This window comes from Monodon monoceros, unplaced genomic scaffold (genome assembly GCF_005190385.1).
Source record: "Monodon monoceros isolate NGI ecotype Baffin Bay Population unplaced genomic scaffold, NGI_Narwhal_1 Super_Scaffold_19, whole genome shotgun sequence".
NCBI lineage: Eukaryota > Metazoa > Chordata > Mammalia > Artiodactyla > Monodontidae > Monodon > Monodon monoceros.
The window spans coordinates 4,752,565-4,775,342 of record NW_021703775.1 but is presented as its reverse complement, the minus strand read 5'-3'; the positions used below and the strand labels follow the sequence as shown (position 1 = coordinate 4,775,342).

General features: G+C 48.0%; 1 protein-coding gene across 1 annotated transcript in view; it reads left to right on the top strand.

The window, feature by feature from the left end:
* The first annotated feature begins 3,442 nt into the window (after positions 1 to 3,442).
* IL1R2 (interleukin 1 receptor type 2) overlaps positions 3,443 to 22,778 on the top strand; it is a 35,078-nt gene continuing 15,742 nt past the window's right edge. The window contains exons 1-3 of the mRNA XM_029232321.1: positions 3,443 to 3,634; positions 18,911 to 19,038; positions 19,554 to 19,812. Coding sequence (XP_029088154.1) covers positions 3,621 to 3,634; positions 18,911 to 19,038; positions 19,554 to 19,812 — 401 coding nt within the window. The 5' untranslated portion in view covers positions 3,443 to 3,620. The remainder of the gene's footprint in view (positions 3,635 to 18,910; positions 19,039 to 19,553; positions 19,813 to 22,778) is intronic.

Here is a 22,778-nt window from a genome sequence, read left to right as displayed (position 1 = left end):
GGAACCAAGGTTAGGAGGAGGAAAGCCAAGGAGGAGCTGGAAATAACTGAATACTAAACAAAATCTCTCCTGCAGCTCTCGAATGCTCTGTGCATGCTCTCTACGCCACGCCGTCTAGACAGCCTTGACCTTTAGGTGTGACGGGTACTGCGCTCTTCCAATCCACACTTATGCAGACCCATTCCCTACACTCTGTAGCATCGTTAGGCACAGACTGAGAACGGGAAAGGAATCTTCGAGCTTGTCAAGGCTGAATATAATAGTCCCCTAAGCGCACCAAACTCCTCCCTGGAACCTGTGGTTTTGGTACCTTATACGGCAAAAGGGGTTTTACAGGCGTGATTAAGTTGTGGATTTTCAGGTGGGAAGACTATCCTGGATTATTCGGGTGGGCCCCACATAGAGTCACGAGAGTCTTCCTAGGAGGGAGGCAAGAAGGTCAAAGAAAAAAGGCCACGTGCTGATGGAAGCCCGGGGGAAAAAAGGGCAATGTGCTGGGAGCCGCAGTCAAGGAATTGAGGACAAACTCTAGGACATGGAAAAGGTAAGAGAAGGATTGTCCCCTGGAGCCTTCAGAAGGACCTCAGCACTGCCAACACCTTGACTGTAGCCCCTTGAGACCATGTCAGACCTCTGACCTCCAGAACTGTAAGAGGATCAGGTGGTATTGTTTTAAGCCATTGTTGGTGGTAATTTGTTACAGCAGCAAAAGGAAACTAATACAGAACTCATTGACCTCAGCCCTCTCTTTTTACAGCTGAGGAGACTGAAGCCCATTTGTGGTAGATATTTTCCTTTTATGTTTGCTAATTTGTAAGTCGTTTATGAGAAGGGAATGATTTTTCTCCTGCCTCCGTGAATAAGACCAAGTTTTTTTCTGTATTGTCCTGTTGACGAGAGCAGGCCTTAGAATTTTCAGTTTTATGGGGTCTGATTGCTGTATTGATTCTATAGGTTCGATGACCATATTTTCTTGAATCAAAATGAAAGAACTCTGATCTGATAAGTATGAGTGGGCTTATGGGGATAATAAGACAGAGGCTATTCCATAAAACCAGGGACAAATAGCCCGCGCTGTAATACATGGCGTAGTGGCCAACCCATGCCGTCCTGGCCGCCAGCTCCCGTCTCACCTCCCACACCCTCTGCCTCCACAGCACAAGGAAGGAAAGGGGGTGGAAATCTTGACAGGGTTTTCAGAGGACGCTGCTGCTGATTTCTGAACCAGAACAGACTTTGAAAAGTCCTCCTGAGTCTAAAAAATGAAGACTCATTGCTTCAACACTTGCAATAGACATCCTGGGCGACCTTCACCTCAAACCTCAGAGGATTTCGAGATACTACGGAACATTCTGTGCTTTGTTTATTTCCCATCAGTTGGTGGAGAAATTGAACCAATGCACTGGTGACAGTGGGAACAGGTCAGTGTAGGCCCTGGAGGGGAAGGAGGGTGCAGAAAATGTAGCCCTGGAGATACTGCAGGATCAGTTCCAGGCCACCACAATAATGCGAATATCGCAATAAAGTGAGCCACATGGATTTTTTGGTTTCCCCACGTATATAAAAGTAATGTTTACACTCTACTGTAACCTGTTAAGCATGCAATAGCATTATGTGTAAAAAAGTACATACCTTAGTTAAAAAATACTTGATTGCTAAAAAATGCTAACCATCACCTGAGCCTTCAGTGTGTCATAACCTTTTTGCAATCATGTCAAACATCACAGATCATCATCACAAATACAGTAATAATGAAAATGTTTGAATTATTTGGAGAATTACCAAAATGTGAAACAGACACGAAGTGAGCAAACGCTAATGGAAAAATGATGCCAATAGGCTTGCAAAGAGTTCGGTTGCCACAAACCTTCAATGTGTAATAAATGCAGTATCTGCAAATTGCAATAAAGCAAAGCCCAGTAAACCGAGGTCAGCCTGCACTGCTGCAGGCCGGGGGACTTGTGCTTGGGTGGCTGTGAGTCTGAGGCGTTAGTTATTGAAAGGACGATTCAAAGATTCGAACAATTCTTGTGGCTTGAGGATCAATGTTTCCCACAGAAAAAGCTGAGGTTATGTAAATTCCTCTTTATGGATCACAAGATCAGCAGTTACCCTTCAAGCAGGGCCAAAGGCACATTGCACGATTTCACTTCCTTTCTTTGGCTCTATTAATGTGGGCTGTCCTATGCTATTTAGTGACTAGGATCTCAACCAAGGCAGGTCAGCTGGATTAATGTGTTTGGTGGACTACAGAGACGGTGTGGAGAGGACTCAGTTATTGACATGCCCTTCATCCTGGAATGACGATGGTATTTGGTGAGATTTACCTGCTCGGGTGAATTCACACCCTTGAAACTTCCTTGGCTTGACCCCAAATGTATAGCTCACTCTTCAGTTTTACCACGTCAAAATTATGGAACAGAAACAAATATTCCCCCTTCAACTGGTCCTTGGAAAAAGAATAAACACAGTTACAAGGTAAGATTTACTCTTTGCCCAATAAACTCCTTTTGGGGGTATTTCCAGCTTCCATAAGAACCCCATCATGAAGTTATACACACACTCAGTTAATCCAGTGAACTCACCTGTGGTCCCCCTATGTGCCTGGACCTCAGTTTCATCTCCTTGAAACTGGAGAATGGATTTGACCATCTCTAAGTTTCCATCTTGCTTCAGCATTGTTTTTCTCAGATATTATTTATCCATCTGAGTTGTGACCCTTGAAAGTTACCTTCCTTGTTAGCAAAAGGATAAAACTCATGCCGGTGGGCCCTTCTGACTGTGAGCCATTTGCTCTGGGTATGAAATTCCTAAGATTTCTCTAAAAGAGTTTCTGTATCTGCCTTTTCACCTGTAAGAGCCTCAGTATCTGAATAAATCAGACAGCAGATGTCATTAAGGTTAGTAACAGGGATTTTTAAGGACATTTGGAAAAGTCCTTCCTTTCCAACAGCAGGGGTCCAGGCTCACCCCCTGGGGCTCCGTCCTCTCTAGCTCCACGGGGAGCTCCCTGAGGGGGAGAGGCACATTCAGTATCACCTTTGGGGCTGCTGGGTGGTTAGGAGACACTGGTTTTGTACAGACATGAATTTCCATCTCTAAACTATTCAGTTAGCCAAATCCCACACACTATAATAAATACTTAAGAGAATCACCCCCTTCCTTTGCTAACAACTAAACATCACGTAAGACTGGCAGTGGGGGTCTCCTAACCCTAGAAGGACTTCATGGGGTGGGGGGAAACGGCACATACCTCGCTGGTTAAAGCCCCAGAGTCCTCCTTTTCTCTTTAATGGGGCCGTGGTTGGGCAAAATACACATCACTTTAAAACCACCTCACAGCTGGAAGTATATAACTTTTAGCGAGTCACAAAAAATAGGGAAACTTACACAGAGTTTCTTTGGTCACTTCCCCATCTGAGTGATCACACACCCAGTGCTACAGCTGAGACGGCGCTCCCAGTGAGGAGGGAAAAGGTGTGTTCACAGCCACCCGGTTGGAGGAGTGACACAAGCCCGATTGGGAAATCCCTGGACGTATAAATTCCTGCCAGACCGCTGAGCTCCCACTGAAGGTGAAAGGCCTGGCAGCCATCCCAGGAGACAGCACCAGGCAAACGATGCAGAGCTGCAGGTAAGAGGGGGCAAGGGCAGGGAGGGCGATTGACCTGGGAGTCAGGACACCTGGGCTCCATCACTTCTGGAGGGCACCTCAGGAGGCTTTCCTGATGTCTCCAGATCCCCGGTGCCTCCTCCATGTGACTTTCCTCATCTCTGTGACCTTCTTCACCTGTGTGAAAGTGACCTTGACCTTTTGGGGCTTCAGTTTCTCTATCTGTCAAAAAAGGGGCTGGATTGGAGGATTTCTAGGGACCTTCTCTGATTGGAAGTGACCGGCAAAAGTGCTGTGGAATCAGTAAGAGGAAAGGAGTTGCTGAGAGGGTTTGTGTCCAGCTCAGGGGAGGCTGTGCCTCTGAGACTTACACTGAGTTTAGAAGCTTTCCTCTTTGGAAGGATCGTGGGATGCTTTCTAAAGTATGAGAAACTTTTCCAGTGCCTGAGCTCTCCGTGTTGGCTGATGACCAACCCTCACTTCCGTCTTGGAGGAGTAGCAGGTAGAGTGTGGCTAAGTGTGAGTCACAGAGGCTAAAGCGTCCGGGTTCCAGTCCAGCTGTGCCTGTTACTGGCTGTGTGACGTCACGCACCTGTTCTTATAGTAACTGTCTTTTAAAAATCCTGTTCTCCAGTGAAAAAGTATCACTGAATAGAGATGGTCCACCAGTAGTCAACAGCCAGGAAGTGTTAAGCTTATCTTTATCCCTTCCTTCATTCCTGTGAAGTAATAATAAAACTGGGTGCGATTCTTTAAAAAAATCATTTTTACCCTCGATTATAATTAAGTAACCCACGCAGTTTATTTTCACCCTCCCGGCGCCCCGGTCTCCCCATCTGTAAACCGTGATGCTGGTGGTGAGGCTCACAGGTGGAGGGAAGGGCGTATGAATCCGGATCACACGGAGCTTTAGCACAATGCTGGGCTCACGGGGTTGCTACCTAAATGGTCCAGCGGTTAAGACTCTGCACTTCCAACGCAGGGGGTGTGGGTTCGATCCCTGGTCAGGGAACTAAGATCCCACATGCCGCACGGCACGACCGAGAAAAAAAAAGCTTGCTCTCTATATTAGATGCCCTCCCTCTCGATTCCCACTCCCCTTTGGATGCCTTGCCTCTTCCTGGCGCCCAGCTCCCTCGGGAGCCCCTGGTCCCATTCTGCCCTAATGCCGTGTGATGCTATTCGGGGCTTGTCATCCTTCTGAATTTCCTCTCCTGTAAACTGAGGCAGTTGAGTGACTTGACCTTCTGAGTCCCTCCGGCAGCTCAATGTCAGCGGTGGGATGCTGGGGCATCCCTCCCGGCAGCCCATCCTGCACCTCTACCCCCACCCCGCTCACCCTTCCCTGAGCTCCCCCTCCCCAAGAGAGTGGGGGTCCCTCTTCACCAGCTCAAAAAGGGGGACTCCTCCTACATGCACGGTAGAAGGGGCACTTCCCCTCAAACCTCATTACAGTTTGCCCATATTTTAATTGTATGTTCCACTTTCTAGCCTGTTTGGTTATCGTAACAGGCAAGAAAGGGAGCTTGGCCGGGGTCGTGGGGCTGTGAGGATGGTCCCCGCACCATTTGTTGCCAGCTGGCCCGGGACGCCGCCCCACCTTTCCACACCTGCCACAGCCCTTCCCCTCAATATCCCCACTCCTACCGCACCCTCAAAGCCCAATTGTTTGACAATCGACACCTGAGTGATCAGGACACACAGACCCTAGGATAGCAGTCTAGTGACAACACAGCTGAAGCAATGCAAGTGTATAGTTTCGGGTGGTCTTTTTATGTCACCATCACCTGCTCTCTATATGGGGACACTTGATCATGACTGTCTCCAATCAGTGGGTCTCAGACTTCAGCCTGCTTCAGCATCACCTGAAGGATTTATTAAAATGGATTGCTGACCCCACTCGGAATTTTGGATTCAGTAGATGTAGGGCAAGAGGGGCTGAAGACTTGCCCTTCGAATGAGTTCCCAGGTGATGCTGAGGCTACTGGTCTGGGAGAAACACTCCCTTAGGAGATGAGAGGAGGTTTCATGTCCAGAAGCAAATCAGCAGGAATAAGTGAGTACCTCAGAGTCTGAAACTAGACCTCAGCTTCCCACCAATTTTGTTCTCTACCCATGAAGGACTGCTGCTTAAAGAAGGAAGGGAGAAGGCAGCAAAAAGATGAAAGGGACGTGGAAGCGTCTGTGATCAGCAGATAAGCCAGACCCGGTGGGGTCACAGGAAAAATAGTGATGGGGGTGATGTTGGTCTTCCAGAAACTTAGAGTCCCTGCTCCAGTGTTCTTAACCTGGTTGAGCATTAAAATCACCTGGAAAGCTTTAAAACAAATCTCCGTACCTGGGACCAATTACGTCAGGAACTTGGGGGTGTGGGGCCCAGGCAGCAGGAGTTTTGAAAGCTTCCTAGGCAATTCTGATGTGCAGCTAAGGCTGGGATCCACTGCTCTATTCTACTCTTATACTCCTCCCCGTTCCACTTATATAAACTACTTAGGGACTTCTTTCTCCCTGCAGAGCCTGTGTTCTAAACCTGTCATGTATCTGATGATTCTCATTAGATAAATGGGCATTTGACTTAACCAGTAGCATGAGAATCTGTATGAAACTCCATCTGAGCGTTTCTGGAGCGTACGTTAGTTAAGAACCTCTGTTGCATTTTGAGCACAAATAATTCCCTGAACACACGAGGTAAGTTGTTGTGGCACTTGATTGTGGGCCAAAGGAGGCCAGTTTAAAACCAGGATATCATCTTGCTATGTGACTTGGACATAGAAGTTTGTTTCTGGACGTTAGTTTCATTCATCTGATGAAATGGATGGATTAGAGAGCAGGGGTTCTTTGCTATTTTAAAGAATTTCTGGGAAGTATTCCACTCAAATTTTATTTATTTATTTTTTATATTTATTTTTGGCTGTGTTGGGTCTTCGTTTCTGTGCGAGGGCTTTCTCTAGTTGCGGGGCGCGGGCCTCTCACTATCATGGCCTCTTTTGTTTCGGAGCACAGGCTCCAGACGCACAGGCTCAGTAGTTGTGGCTCACGGGCCCAGCCGCTCCGCGGCATGTGGTATCTTCCCGGACCGGGGCACGAGCCCGTGTCCCCTGCATCGGCAGGCGGACTCTCAACCACTGTGCCACCAGGGAAACCCTCAAATTTTTCATGAAATGTCAAGAGGAAATTTAAGCATGCTTGGACTTAATTGGGGATTGCTAACCTGAGAGTATTCAGGGGCCAGGCAGTAAGTCAAATCCGTGAGGCTGTGAGTGACAGGGCCTATGACCCACTGGAATGAGTTTGTCCCTCGGAAAAGACATTCAGTGAAAAATAACACCACCACCCAAGCTGAAAAAATGCATATCCACAAGTTGAACAGGGCTGTGACCCCCAGTTTGTGATTCCCAGATTAGCTTTGACTATTTGTGACAATCTGATCCCATCACCCCTAAGTGAAAGGGATGAGGGCCAAGCCCTGGCCCCATCACTTCTATTTGTATTTCCTTGGAGGAGTTATTTAACTTCTGTGAGCCTCAGTGTCTTTATCTCTAAAACAAAAATAATAATATCTAGTTTGTAAAGTATTGGGAAAAGTAAAAGAAATCATACATGTCAAGACTTTGCCCAGTGCCTGGCACATGGTGGATGTTCAATAAGTGTTAGTTATCCTCACCATCACCACCACCATCCTCACCATCACCACCACCATCCTCACCATCACCACCATCACCACCATCACCACCATCATCAGATTATGAGGTTCTGACCTCAAAATTTCAGGAACCACCCTGAGAGGGCTGGGGTGATCTGGGTACAGGGATTTAATAGCGCCCCCGCTTTTAGTCCCCGTGGGTATCTGCCTACTTTATTTAAGAATGAGCCAGTCCTTACGATCAATGCTTCTCAAATCACCTGGGGGTCTTGTTAAAAAGCAGATGGTTCTCATTCCCTAGTTCTGGGGTGGGGCCTGAGATTTTGCATTTCTCACAAGTGATGTCCATGGTTCTGGTCCAGGGACCACACTTTGAGTAGGAAGGCTTTCGAATATTCGAGACGAGGTTTTCTTATTGGGGAGCAAGGAAGTCAATGTATGGCTTTGGATGTGTCCTAAATTTTCTAGAGCTAGTATTTATCAGCATGTTTTCTTAACTGTCTGTGGTTGGCAGAATTCTAAGGTGCCCCCCACTGAGCATGCCTTGTGCAGCTCCCTCCCCTTGAATGAGGGTGGGTAATATAAACAGGATGGGATGGCATTCCCATGATTAGGTTACCTTATACAGCAAAGGCGAGGGAAGTTTGCAGATGTATTTTAGGTCCCCGGTCAGTTGATGTGAAGTTAATCAAAAGGAAGACCATCCTGGGTGTTCCCGGCACAGCCAGCTGGGCTCTTTAAAAGAGGGTCCAGGGGTCAGAGTCAGGAGGTCAGAGAGATGTGAAGTAGGTGGTCCATTGGCCCTGAGGAAACAAACTGTCCCGTTTCATGGAGGGGGCCCCGGGGCAGGAAACAGTGGTGGCCTCTAGTTGCTGACAGTGGCCTTGGCTGACAGCCAGCAAGAAAGTGGGCACCTCAGTTGTATAACCCCTAAGAGATGAATTCTACCATAGCCCCAGGGACGTGGGACAGGACCCCAAGCTTTGATGTCCACCCGTGGGACCCGGAGCAGAGTCCATCCAAGCAGAGGCCGACCTTGGGCCCACAGTGATGTGAGCTAATAACGGGGCTTGGTTTCAAGTCACTGAGTTTGTGGTCCTTTGCTCCAGGGCAGTAGAAAACGAACACAGTGTCCTTATTCTTCTCTTTGATTGCTGTGCATATACCCTCCGGGTTACACTGCAACGATAACCTACAACATCTCAGTAGCTTGATCCATCACCTTGCTCACGTCACGTCACTGTCTCGGGGCAGCTGTGTCAGACCGTGACGGCCCCTCACAGCTACCTGAGGCCATTTTCAAAAGAGAATTTTGTAGACTACCTGTCTGCCTCAGATTATTTTGACACAAGTGCTGGTGTGGAAAATCTGTGTTTCTCCTGTTTAACAGAAGGAAAAACAGACGTTCAGGAACAAGGGAGTGGCTTCATGGATGGAAGTAAACCTCAGTCTCCTATCAGGGTGGCCACCATCCATCAACAGAGGCACCATCCTTGAACAAGGGTGGCAGAAGAGAGGGCTGGAGGGTGGGGTATTGGAAATGAAACACCTGGAGGTGACCTATGTCCTTTCCGTGTCCTTCCCACGATAACCAGTCATGTGGCTGTGCCTAATTCAAGGGTGCAGAGAAGTGAAATCCTTTGTGCACCCCAAAGTATCACAGGTCCAGATGTTGGGAACCTGAGTCTATCATATCATGTTGCTGGGGAGGAAGCAGGATTTCAGATCGGCCAGCTTCAGGATGCTCTCCTGGAACCAGGGATGAAGCTGGCTGCCCCGGCATCATCCTGGGAGAAGCCAGAGGGAACACGTGTGAGAGGGAAGTGCTCCCCCCCAGCTCCAGAGAAGAGCAAAGCGTTTCTTAATGGGACTTTCTGGGTCTGTGGAAAACCCAGTCAGTCTGGGATGTCTTCAGGCTAATGACTGGGGTTTCTTGTGCCCAGGGATTTCCCCACACCCTATGACTCAAAATCGCTTGGGCTTCCTATCGTGGTTGGCTTTCTTGGTTTTTTATCTGCTCTTGTGGCCATGCTGGGCCCAGGGCTGGGGAAAATTGTGCCTTCTCTGACCCTCAGAGGACAAGACGTTCTAGGTGGACATATTTTCCAGGGAGTGAAAGATGATCTTTCAAAGCATTAAAAGAAAATCTCATCTGTTCTGACAACTTAATTTTGGGAGGAAATATTTCTAAAATATATGTATCGTGGTGCAAATTTGTAGTCATTTCAACTCGAAGTCACAAAAATGTGCGTTTAATAACTTTTCTAATAAGAATCTCGTTTGGCTCCTGAGGCCTCTTTCCGGGAGGAAAGGGGGATTTAAGCTGCCGGTCCATGTTGTTCCAGTCTAGGCTGGTCCAGCTCTGCCTCTCTTGGATTTATTTGGTCTCTTTTGGGTAGATGCTCAGTCTCTTAGAGTTTCTGACTTTGCCACCTACTTCTAGCGAGGAGTCTGAGAACTGGGGAAGCCATGTCCCCAGGGCATGGTGGGGAGGGCGGCTGGTCCACACTTGCTGGCCTGGGGGGGGTCTTCACTGGTTTCCATGGAGGTGTTCCTGGACCTGGCTGGTCACGCAGTGTCCTGCTACATCGGCTGCTGAGGTTCCTGGCTGGGAAAGCCGGGGTCTGGTCTTTCAGGGGAGGCAGAGCCAGTGCAATGGCTGATGTGGCCCCACTGTGCCCCTTGCTGGCTCCATGGTCCTCTGCATCCCTTGGCCATGGCCTCACTTCTCCCCTGGCTTAGACTGGCCACCTGTGCAGGTGGTAGCCCAAATATTTACCAACCCGCACGGCAGGAGTACCAACCAGTCAGAACAGGTGCTACCCTATGTTGCTAGGCCATGAGGATCTCAGGGGAGCCCCTGGAAAGGTAGAGGGTGGAGAGTTCAGGGCTTAAGTGGGTGGTTATTTGCCAACTGGTAAAGACATGTTTCCACAGTTGGCCACACTGCTCCTTAGGGACTGGATGTCCTGCATCCTCTAGGTCACCTGTCCAACATGGCAGCCCCATATCAGCTCAGATCTCAGTTTAGCCCCCCATTCTCCACTGGAAGCACAGGGGAGATCTGAATCTCCTCCCAGTCAGCAAAGAACTGAGGCCAGCAGGGAGCTAAACCTAGCATCCCTCTACCTAAATAGGCCATGCCATTATCTCCATCCTTCCCCAGAGCCCCCATCTTGGTAATGGCTCCTTACTTTACCCTGGTGGGATTTCTCTAGGGACCCAATTTGAAAGCAGAGAAAAAGCCCCTCAGCTTTCAGCTTCCCCCTCTCTTCTACCCTCTGTCTCTTTACACTCAGGTTTTCAGCCCAGAAGTGGGGGCAGAACGCGTTTTCCCTACTTAGACATCCCCTATGTCACATCCACTTCCTTCTCTCCTTTCCAAGGAGGCCGTTGCTCTTCCCCTTTCTTGGGGCCATAGAGGCAACGAGCAGGGAAATACACTGGAAGGTAATTAGCATGTTAGCCTCATCACATACGTTATGCACTGTCGCATCCTCGAGAAAGAAGGCCCTGTACAAAATTTCAACTGTTCTTCATGATTCAGGGAAATCATTACGGACATCAACTGTTTTGTGCTGGAACACCTGGATACCCCAGGAGGTGTACCAAGTGGACTTGTCTGGGGAGCCTAAGATGCTTCACTCATATGGCTGGGGCTGGGCTGGGACGGTCGGCCTGACCCCCTACATGTAGCCTCCCTCCCAGCAGGTCTCAGGGCAGTTGGACAATTCACACGGTGACTGGCGTCCCCCAGAGCCAGCATCCCAAGGAAGCCAGGTGGAAGCTGCATGGCCTTTTCTGACTTAGCTTCAGTGTTCACTCAGCACCATTCTGTTGGTTAGACTTAAGTCACAGTTGGCCCACATTCAAGGGACCCCTTGACAAGTTGGACTCCACCTTTTTAAAAAAATATTTATTTAGGCTGCCTCAGGTCTTAGTTGTGGCACGTGGGATCTTTCATTGCGGTGCACAGGCTCTTCCTTGCAGCGCCCGGGCTTCTCTCTAGTTGTGGCACGCGGGTTCAGTACTTGCAGTGCGTGGGCTCTCTAGCTGTGGCACGTGGGCGCCAGAGCGCGCGGGCTTAGTTGCCCCACGGTATGCGGGATCCAGTTCCCTGACTGGGGATTGAACCCGTGTCCCCTGCATTGGAAGGCAGATTCTTAACTACTGCACCACCAGGGAAGGCCCTGGACTCCACTTTTGATGGCAGAGTGGCCTGGTCACAAAACAGAAAGCAATAGGGAGATGATGTTGTGGCCATCTTTACAAAATACGATCTGCCCCTCTGAGAAGCAATGGCCACATTCATGCGAGTAAAGAGACAGGTTCTGAAAGAGAGCTTCACATCTCTTCTGTGAGTCAAATAGACATGACTTGGTGCCAGGATCCTATTGACTATCTTTCAGCCGTTCAGGATTTTTTTGTCCTGGTTTCTTTTATCTGTGTTATATTTTAGATGGTCATGTTTTCTGGATAACTGATAATTTCAATATCTGTGACATTTATTACTCTCAGATTACAAGGGTTGAAAGCAACATTCATTTCAAAGGGTGTGCACCTGCTCATAACCAGTCTCCTGTCCTATGCCAGCGCAGGGCGTCCAGATACTAGTTAACATTCCCCGGTGAGCAGCCCCACAGAGCTGAAACTCCAGTACCCAGGACAACTCAGGAGTCTTGAGTCCTGGTTTGGCCAGTTGCTAGCTATGGGACCTTAAGCTAGTGAGTTGATCCAATTCAGTGGTTTTCTGTCTGAGCCCCTGACTTGGTGCTTTAGAAATTAAAGGTGTGCCCAGGAATGAAGCCTAAACTCAAGTTCAGACTGACCTTGACCCTAGGATTTTACACCTGGGAGGGACCTGGGAGCTTCTGGAAGCCCAAACATTTATTTTGGAGATGAAGAAACTGTGACCCAGGTTGGGTAAGTGGCTCAGTGGCTTGCCTACGATCACATAGCAATAGCTAATGGTCAAGTGAGGACAGGAATCCAGCTTCAATCTCCCGTTCTGTGTGTGCTTAAAAACTCTTGTGCTAAGATGTCTGAATGAAAGCATTAGCATTCCATAATAGGCCTTGAATGTGTGTGTGTTTATGACTGTGTTTGCAATTTAAGCACGCTTCTATAATATGGGCGTATGCACACGGGCTCACTGATTCCTTTAGGTGAAGTTGCGCACCTCTGTAGAACAGCACCTGGTGAGCTATTAGCTGTGCTATTGACTAGGACACCAGAACATTCTCTGGCTGTGCGATGGACCTTTAGCTGTAGTGAGGCAGAATGCAGACTGTGGAAGCTCTGACTTCTCACTCAGGTCTGCCAGATGTGTGGTCCTGAGCAAATTACTTACCTCCCCAAGATTCTGGGTCTACTTCTGGAAGATACTGAAGGGAGTGCCCTGTTGTCGAGGGCTTTCTCTGCGTCAGCACTGTGCTGACCTCTTTATATAGCAGATGCCCTCCTGTGATGCACGTCACACTGCAGCCACTTTACAGACTAGCAGACCGAGCCTCACGGAGGCACTGAACCATCCACCTAGCCCAGAAGGAAGGGAGGAGTGACACTCGCTCTGCCAGACTCTAAGGGCCGTGTTGTTCCCACAGCGCTCTCCTGTGTAGACTCCCTAACCCTCAGGACTCTTGGAAGATGCAGAAGGACTTCTTCTGAGCTGCCCCCAGGGGGGAATCTGGCCAGTGAGTGGAACTTAGGGGGAGGAGAAGCTGCATCCTAAAATGACAGAAGTTTCTGATCATGAGTGGTTTCCAAGACTAAAAGCGTCCATCTTATAAGGGGCAAGCGTGGCCATCTATGGAGGATGCTGGTTTGGGTGGGCTGCTAAACTTAATGGCTCCTGGAGTCCCCTCTAGGTCCAGGTACTGATGCTCCTACAGAGCTGAGGACCAGTACCAAGAATGTGGACTGTGTAAACTCAAGCTTACATCCTACTTGATGATTCCATTAGCTCTGTGACCTTGGGTAACCTACTGAATGTGTCTGAGTTGGTTTCCGTTGCTTCATGTTTATAATGGGGTTGACACACTCTACCAGACCCACGGCCTTTGCCCTCTGGAGTTGTTCAGAGCAATGAATCCCTTTCACACAAACATCAGGCTGGGAGAGTTTGAAGCTTGGTGAATTCGTACCGTGGCTGCCGAGGGTCTCATGCATCGAGCTTCCCTGTCTGTCCTGTTGAGGAAGGACGGCGACTGTTCTGAGCTAGAGGAGTGGTCTTGTTGGGGGTTGGCCTGCGGGAGGGGCTGATGCAGGAGGAAGGTGACAGAAGGGTCTTTGCTTGATGGTCCAGCCCGCCGGGTGCTCTGAATGACTTGGGCTCACTGGGAATGCAAGGTGTGACTGGAGGATCTGACGGAGAGGGAGCGTGAGCTGGGCTGGTTTGCTGAATCTCTTGGTTAATGGTTCCTGGGGCAGAAGTTGGTCAAGTTCAAAAGGTTTGACAGTGAAAGGGTGATTTTATTTATTTTTTATTTTATTTAAAAAAATTATTATTGAGATATAGTTGGTTTACAATGTTGTTTTAGTTTCAGGTGTACAGCAAAGTGAATCAGTTATACATATACATATATCCCCTCTTTTTTAGATTTTGCTCCCTGAGAGGTCATTACAGAGTACTGAGCAGAGCTCCCTGTGCTCTACAGCAGGTCCTTATTAGTTATCTATTTTATATATAGTGGTGTGTATATGTCAATCCCAATCTCCCAATTTATCCCTCCCGTCTCCTTACCCCCTGGTAACCATAAGTTTGTTTTCTACATCTGTGACTCTATTTCTGTTTTGTAGATAAGTTCATTGGGAAAGGGTGATTTTTTTTTTAAATCTTTATTTGAGTATAATTGCTTTACAGTGGTGTGTTAGTTTCTGCTGTATAAAAAAGTGAATCAGCTATACATGTACATATATCCCCATATCCCCTCCCTCTTGCGTCTCCCTCCCACCCTCCCTATCCCACCCCTCTAGGTGGTCACAAAGCACCGAGCTGATCTCCCTGTGCTATGCGGCTGCTTCCCACTAGCTATCTGTTTTACATTTGCTAGTGTATATATGTCCATGCCACTCTCTCACTTCGTCCCAGCTTACCCTTCCCCCTCCCCGTGTCCTCAAGTCCATTCTCTACATCTGCGTCTTTATTCCTGTCCTGCCCCTAGGTTCTTCAGAACATTTTTTTTTCTTTTTTAGATTCCATATATATGTGTTAGCATGTGGTATTTGTTTTTCTCTTTCTGACTTACTTCACTCTGTATGACAGTCTCTAGGTCCATCCACCTCACTACAAATAACTCAGTTTTGTTCCTTTTTATGGCTGAGTAATATTCCATTGTGTATATGTGCCACATCTTCTTTATCCATTCATCTGTTGATGGACATTTAGGTTGCTTCCATGTCCTGGCTATTGTAAATAGAGCTGCAGTGAACATTGTGGTTCATGACTCTTTTTGAATTATGGTTTTCTCAGGGTATATGCCCAGTAGTGGGATTGCTGGGTCACAAGATAATTCTATTTTTAGTTTTTTAAGGAACCTCCATACTGTTCTCCATAGTGGCTGTATCAATTTACATTCCCACCAACAGTTCAAAAGGGTTCCCTTTTCTCCACACCCTCTCCAGCATTTGTTGTTTGTAGATTTGGAAAGGGTGAAAAGAGAAAGATACTTGTTGGCAGAAAGTAAAATAGAAAGAGAGTGCGTAGCCCTTGGTGGACCCAAGTCTGAACCTTACCAGGTTCTCCCTGGTCAGACATTCAGCCCAAGTGGCCCAGTGCCTGGTTCTGCTAAAGATGGGTCTTCCTGTGCCATGGGTTCCAGTAAGCGACTCTGTTCCCACCCCACCCCCAACCCCCCTGCCCCATCAGGGTCAAGGACATGCAGGTGCTGTCTTTATGACACAGCCATACAGACCAGAAGCAGTCCCACCGTGCTGCTCCTAATTCCCTTAATTCTAGGGGGAAAGCGCTAGCTTCTCTCTTTTCTGTAGAACAAATAGTTTGTGGACTTCTCTCAAGGCTTCTGCTTTTGCTTTGAGCCAGTACATTTTTCAACAAAATCTGCCTCAAACCTGGTCATGTGTTTCCCTGTATCTGAAGCTAGAGGATCTTCGCTACCCCTCAAATGCCTAACATCCTGTGCTTCCCAGAGACTTAGTTCCAAATACTTTTTATTTTGCTTCAGCTTTGAATTAAAAAAAAAATCCAAGCTTAATTTTGATGTAAATATTTATTTCCCCATAGGTTTCAGAAGGTTTTATACCACATGCCTGAAACAACATGTTCAGTTTTTTAGGAATCTGTTTTGCAAACTGAATGTGACTCTCAGCAGTAGGTATAAGCCTGGAGAGTTATTTGTCTTTCTTAATAGTCAAGATCTGTCACCTTGTTTGTGTGTTTTGGATGACTGTACTGCCTGACTCAGAGCTGGACAGTTGCCTGAAAACTTCTGGGAACAAGGTGAAGATAGAAATAAAGAAAAGCTTCATCTTCTGGGTGAATGAAGAGAGAGACTCAAATATACTAGAGAATCAAATTTTTACTCCTTTTAAATGCCTGAAGATTTATCTCTGGAGCTATCGTTTACTTACTTATTTACTCTCAAGAAACTTTCAGGTGTTCAGGGGAAAATGTGTGTGTGTGTATGTGTGTGTGTGTGTGTGTGTGTGTGTGTGTGTGTGTGTGTGTGTGGCCCAGGTGGGGCTGGGATCCAGGCAGGGGGTTGGGAGGCGCAAGCCCCACTTCTTGAACCTATGGGGAAATTACTATTTACATCAAACTTAAGCTTGGAAATTTTTTTAAATTCAAAGCTGAAGCAAAGTAAAAAGCATTTGGAACTAAGTTTCTGGGAAGCACAGGGATGGGGGATAACGAGGGGGTCCGGGGCCCAGAGAGAGAGAGAGAAACAGACAGACAGAAAGAAAGAAACAGAGAGAGAAAATGAGAATAAAGCAAAATGTTAAAAATTGGTGAACCGAGGTAAGACACATACTCGTGTTATTATACTATTCCTGCAACCTTTTAGTCTGTTGGAATTGTTCAGAATTAAACTAAAAGGTGAAGTAAACACCTACACACAGTTAGGCTCCATGTGCCACCCTTAAGCAGGAGGCATACCCAGGGTCACAGGCAGGTACTGTCACCTGGGCCTTAGCGAGGGCCAAGGGGGATGCTGCTGAGGTGCCCTCCCCCTCCCCCCTCCCCCGCCACTGGCGCCCCTGGCTCAGGCTGGGCCATCAGCGGTTTCCACCTTACTGCATTATTTTTCTTTTCTTCAATTCTTCACACATTTTTTGGGTCATTTTCTTATGCCTGGCCCTGCTTCGCCTCCTATTCTTCTGTGCGTTTACACTGAGTACTGGGAAACAGGGTTATCTGACAAAGGAAAGAATAAAGCCAGAATTGTAACTCAAATACTTGGAACGAGCTACCTTTAAAACTTCTTTCTTCCAGTAAGAAGGTCACCTCAGATTCAAGCAGAAATGTCAAATCGCCTATCATTTAAAGACACGTTTAAAGAAAATAGGGCAGGAAAATAGCATTTTGCTTGCAAACTTCTGCAAAACGAACTTTTCCCTCTGGGCCTGCAAAGACCGACCGTCTCCCTCACTCTGGCAGTTCTGGGTCCGGCCCGCTGCTGAGGTTTCAGTTGTTGAAAACGATCGCTGCTATGTGCTTGTGGGTCAGTCCTCTGAAGCCACTTCCTGGACAGGTCGCAGCAAAGCAGCCATTGTGCAAAGTTCCCAGAGAAGAACGGAGAAAACTGCCTTGGCTGGGGATCCGGGGGGTGGGGGTGTTGGGAAGCCCAGGCGGGGCTTGCGGGTCCAGGCGGGGGTGTTGGGAAGCCCAGGTGGGACTTGAGGGTCCAGGCGGGGCTGGGGGTCCAGGTGGGACTTGGGGGTCCAGGCCAGGGGGTTGGGAAGCCCAGGTGGGGCTTGTGGGTCCAGACCGGGGTGTTGGGAAGCCCAAGCGGGGCTGGGGGTCCAGGTGAGACTTGTGGGCGGGGGTCCAGGACGCAGCTCTGAGCCCCTGCCTTCTGATGGTTCCCCATTGATAGGGAGGGGTGTTTCTAGAGTGCAAGGGTTACTTCCTCTGTCTGCCAACCCTGCCCTGGCCAGTTAAGAGCCATCTGGTTTTACTAGGAGACATTCAGAACTGCATCTGTGCCAGGAACAGGGAAAATGTCAGACTCCTTCAAGGATATGGGGAGGAGGTACAGGTAAGGATGTTTTTTCTGGATTCACTCATCACTCCCAAGTGCCTGGTAGACTTTCAGTCGTACACATTCCCTGGTAACTTCTGGAACTGGGCACTGTGTAGTCCACAAAGGCTGTGAATAAGACCCAGCCTCTGTCCTCAAGGCCGTCCCCACCCGTGGGAGCCAGACAAGTTACAGGTGTGCTGGATGGCCTGATTGCTCCCACTTCATTCCCCTCCTGGTGTAACTTTGCAGCTCCTCCCACTACAGGTGGGGGTATTTCCTGGTCCCACAGATGGCACTTTGGCCACATGTCTTGCTTTGACCAACGGAATGTGGGCCAGAAAGAGTGAGCTAGTTCTGAGCAAGCACGGCCTCGAGTGCTTTCGCCCACATCGTTTGAGTTTCGCCATCACATGAGAAGGTCATCTCCCAGGAAGTCACTGGTCCAAGGAGGGTGAGACATCCATGGCGCTGACTTGGGTCCCACCTGCAGCTTGGAGCCGAGACTAACCCAGCGTAATCTAGGTCAGCCAAGCTCCATCTGACACACAGACCTGTGAGCAACAACAAACGGCTGGTGTCGTATAGCATTCTGTTCGGGGCTGGCTTGTTAGCAGTATTGTTGTGACAGCAGCTGGCGATTCAACAGGCAACTGCGATGAAGCGTGAGAGGGACCACGGGGAGATGCAGAGGGACCACATCTGATACTCCAGCCTTGGGGAGGTTGGTAGGGAGGAACGCTTCGTGAGCTTGTATAAATTATTCACTTTTTGGCCCTCATTTTGCTTTTTCCTCGGGGATGCTCTAGATCAGAGGGTCTGCTGAATCCCTCAGCGCACGTCAGAATTGTATGTAAAATAAGTTAATCCATAAAGACTCTAGGAAGAGTTCTCTGACCAGTAAAATATAGGGAACTTTCGACTTCTGGTGATTCGTTCACTCATCCCTTCACTCAACGAATAGGAGTTAGGGAAACAGCGGTGAATAAAATAAAGTAGGGTCCTGAGCACGTGGAGCTTACATGCTGGAGAGAAGAGACATGGTTAATGATAAACGCCATAGACAGCAACAGAGCAGGAAAGGAAATAGAGCACTGGGGCAGAAGGTGGTGCAACTTTACGGGAAGGTCAGGGAAGACCTCACCAAGGGTGATGCCTGAGCCCAGACCCTAGCAGTGGCCTTAGGTGACGAAAGAGCCTATCAGGCCAAGGGGTAGGAAGTGCTAAGGCACGCTTCAGGAGAGAGAAACATGTAAGAGACAGACCCCTATTCCAGTGAAAGTTGCTGTAGAGGAATAAATTCAAAAATTTGAGTTTTCTTGTTAAAAAATCTGGGCAAAAGGGTTTTGGTCACCAGGGGAAACCTCCAGAACCCATCCCAGGGACCATCCTCAAGGGGTTCTCTGTTTGGGCGTCAGTGGTTCTTGGTGACCCCTCCTCTGTGTCCTCCTCTAGGCTGTGGGGTGCTGGGCCTGCGGTCTCCACTTCCTGTGTCCTCCAGAAGTTCCCGGGAGTGATGTTCACCTGGTCCATGTGGATGCTGTGTGTCTCTGTCTTCACCATCCGGCCTGAGGAACACATGGGTAAGAAGTGACTCAGCTGGAGGGGACGTGCCTGCAGCTTCTCTGGGGAAAGGAGTTGCTTCTCTAGGGAGGTTCTGTTGTCCTCAAAAAGCAAGGTGTTGGTAGGTGACAGAGTCTTCCTCTTGCCCGTCTCCTCTGGTACACGAGCTTGCCCTGGGCATCAGTCATTCCTGCCAAAGGAGCAAACCGAAGAGACCCTGCTTTTGCCCTTGACAAAAGGTGCCTTTGGATTTTAACCGTACGACCTGCTGCAGCTAAGCTGAACTCAGTCAAGATCGACTTTGAATGATAAGACGTCAGCAAGTCAAAAATAAGGCCAAACTTTTTTTTGTCATCATGTGAACCTGACTTAACTTTTCCCACAAAATGTCGATGGGACTTGATAGTAGCCCTAACCTTGTTTTTGGGGGTTTTGAGATCTCTGTGAGAGGAGGGGTTCATGGGGCCCCCACATTGTCCGGGGCATGTGGTTCCTCGGATGGACCCAAAGCCTGACTGGGTTCTTTGTCATTCAGTGGCTGCAGGAAGCTGCCAGTTTCATGGCAGGCATCCCAAAACCAGGCTCAAGGTAGAAGGGGAGCCTGTGGCCATGAGGTGCCCCCAGGTGCCATACTGGGACTCTGCTACCACCCACGTCAGTGTGACATGGCGTCGAAACAACTCCACCACGATGGTCCCAGGGGAGGAAGAGCTGCGGGTGTGGGTCCAGGACGGCGGCCTGTGGATTGTGCCAGCCTCGCGGGAGGACTCTGGCACCTACATCTGCACTGTCAGGTCAGCCCCTCTGGGATGAGGGTGGGAAGGGGGGCCCTTGCGGAATGGATGCTTGCATGGCGTTTCCGTGACAACCTGGATTTCAAAACCCAACGCACAGGTGGGAACCCACCTTACGTCCGCTTCACTGTCATTGAAATACCTCCTACCTGAGAGCCTGTCCACAGATGTCCTCATGGCGCCCTCTCTCCCTTCACTTGAAGTCTCTGCTCAGGTGTCACCTCTATGGAGAGGACGTCCCTGGCCACTTTATCTAAAGCAGGACTCCTGTCACTCTCCCCTTACCCTGTGCTGATGTTCCCTCATCTGTCACACACATATGTGTTTTATGTACTTAAGGCTTGTCTGCCCTGTTAGAGCGTAAACTCCAGAGGACAGGGACTTGGTTTGCAGGTGGTTTGTTTTGTTCACTGCTCAACCCACAAGGACCCAAGAAATAGATGTAGAGCACTGAGTAGAACTGGAGACCCAGGTGAGACTTTAGGAAGAAGTGAATCCAACTGGGTATTGCACACCTGGGGGAACCAAGCTTGCTTACAAGGAGGTGAGGCTGGAACCCACAGCTCCTGACCTGGGGCGTAGTCCCCTTCCTCATTGCCCTGTTGCTTTTTTTTTCCCTTTAATTGTGATAACATAAGCATAACCATTTTAACCCTTTTTAAGCGTACCATTCAGTTGTGTTAAGTACATCCACATGGTTTGTGTGACCATCACCACCATCCAGCTCCAGAACTCTTTTCATCTTCCCAAGCTGAAACTGTGTCCCCACTGAACAACTCTTCAATTTCCCCTCCCCATCAGCTCCTGGCAACCCCCATTCTACCTTTATTCTGTCTCGATGAATTTGACTATTCCAAGTACCTCATATTCCAAGTACCACAGTATTTGTCCTTTTGTAACCGGCTTATTTCACTCAGCACAATGTCTTCAAGGTTCATCCATGTTGTAGCAGGTGTCAAAATGTCCTTCCTTTTTAAGGCTGAATAATATTCTGTTATATGTACAGTTGACCCTTGAACAACACGGGTGTGAGGGGCCCCAACCCCTAAAGTCAACAGTCTGCGTATAACTTACAGTCACGGCCTTCAGTATCCACGGCTCCTCAGGACCCTCAGTTTTGTGTCCGTGGATCCACCCAACATGGATTGTGTGATACTGTAGTATTTGCTATTGAAAAAAATGTGTGTACAAGTGGACCCACACAGTTCAAACCTGTGTTGTTCAAGGGTCAACTGTACATACCATATTTTGTTTATCCATTTATCCATCAAGGGACACTTAGGCTGCTTCTGCCTTTCGGTTGTTGTGAATAATGCTGTTTGTACATGGCTGTACAAAAATTTGAGTCCCCGATTTCAATTCTTTTGAGTATATACCCAGAAATGGAATTGGTGGATCGTATGGTAATTCTATATTTAATTTTGAGGAACTTATATTGTTTTCCACAGTGGCCAGACCATTTTACATTCCCTCCAGCATGTACAAGTGTTCCAATTTCTCAACATCCTTACCAACACTTATTATTTTCTGTTCTTTAATAGCCATTCTGATGGGGGTGAAGTGGTATATCACCGTGATTTTTTTTTAACATCTTTATTGGAGTATAATTGCTTTACAATGTTGTGTTAGCTTCTGCTGTCTAACAAAGTGAATCAGCTATATGTATACATGTATCCCCACATCCCCTCCCTCTAGGTGGTCACAAAGCACCGAGCTGATCTCCCTGTGCTATGCGGCTGCTTCCCACTAGCTAGCTATTTTACATTTGGTAGTATCACTGTGATTTTGATTTGCATTTCCCTAATGATTAGTGACCTTGAGCATCTTTCCATGTGCTTTACTGGCCATCTGTGTATCTTCTTTGGAGAAATGTGTATTCAAGTCGTTTGCCCACTTTAAAATCAAGTTGCTTGTTTATTTGTTTTTGAGTTGTAGGAATTCCTTATGTATTCTGGATATCAATGCCTTACCAGGTATATGATGTGCAAATATTTTCTTGCATTCCATGGGCTGCCTTTTCACTCTGCTGATAATGTCCTTTGATGGACAAAAGTTTTAAATGTTGATGAAGTTCAATTTATCTAATTTTTCTTTGGCTGCCTGCGCTTTTCATGTCATAGCCAAGAAATCATGTCTAATGCCATGAAGCTTTCCCTCTGTGTTTTCTTCTAAACACTTTTATAGTTTTGGCTCTTATGTTTTGGTCTTTGATCCATTTTGAGTTAAATTTCGTATATGGGTAAGTTCATGGGCCAACTTCATTCTTTTGCATGTGGCTAACCAGTTTTCCTAAGACCTTTTATTGAAAAGACTGTCCTTTCCCCATTGAATGGTCTAGGCATACCTTGCTGCTTCTTGAAGGAGAAAGTTGTAGGCCTAGTGTTGGCAGCCTTAAACATTTCCTGAGTTAGTTCTTTTTTTTTTTTTTTTTTTAATGCGGTACGCGGGCCTCTCACTGCTGTGGCCTCTCCCGTTGAGGAGCACAGGCTCCGGACGCACAGGCTCAGTGGCCATGCCTCATGGGCCCAGCCGCTCCGCGGCATGTGGGATCTTCCCGGACTGGGGCACGAACCCGTGTCCCCTGCCTTGGCAGGCGGAATCTCAACCACTGCGCCACCAGGGAAGCCCGAATTAATTCTTCTGAAAAGATTAGGGCAGACCGTTGGTGTGACTGGGAAATACTCTTCTTGGCCTTGTTTCTTCAGCTGCTGCCTCTCTTCCACCCCAAGGCTCTAATCATCCTTACCAGCCAGCTTCAGAGTCTCCCCAGATTTCATAAATTCATTTGACTTAAGGAGAAACTGTGCCCATGAGTATTTACATTTAGAAAGACAGCCAAAGAAAGTGACATTCTCAGCACAAAGAAATTACTGGTGAATGGGAGAATTTCAGACAATATCAACCCCAGTCCTAGATGGGGTGTGTGTGTGTGTGTGTGTGTGTGTGTGTGTGTGTGTGTGTGTGTG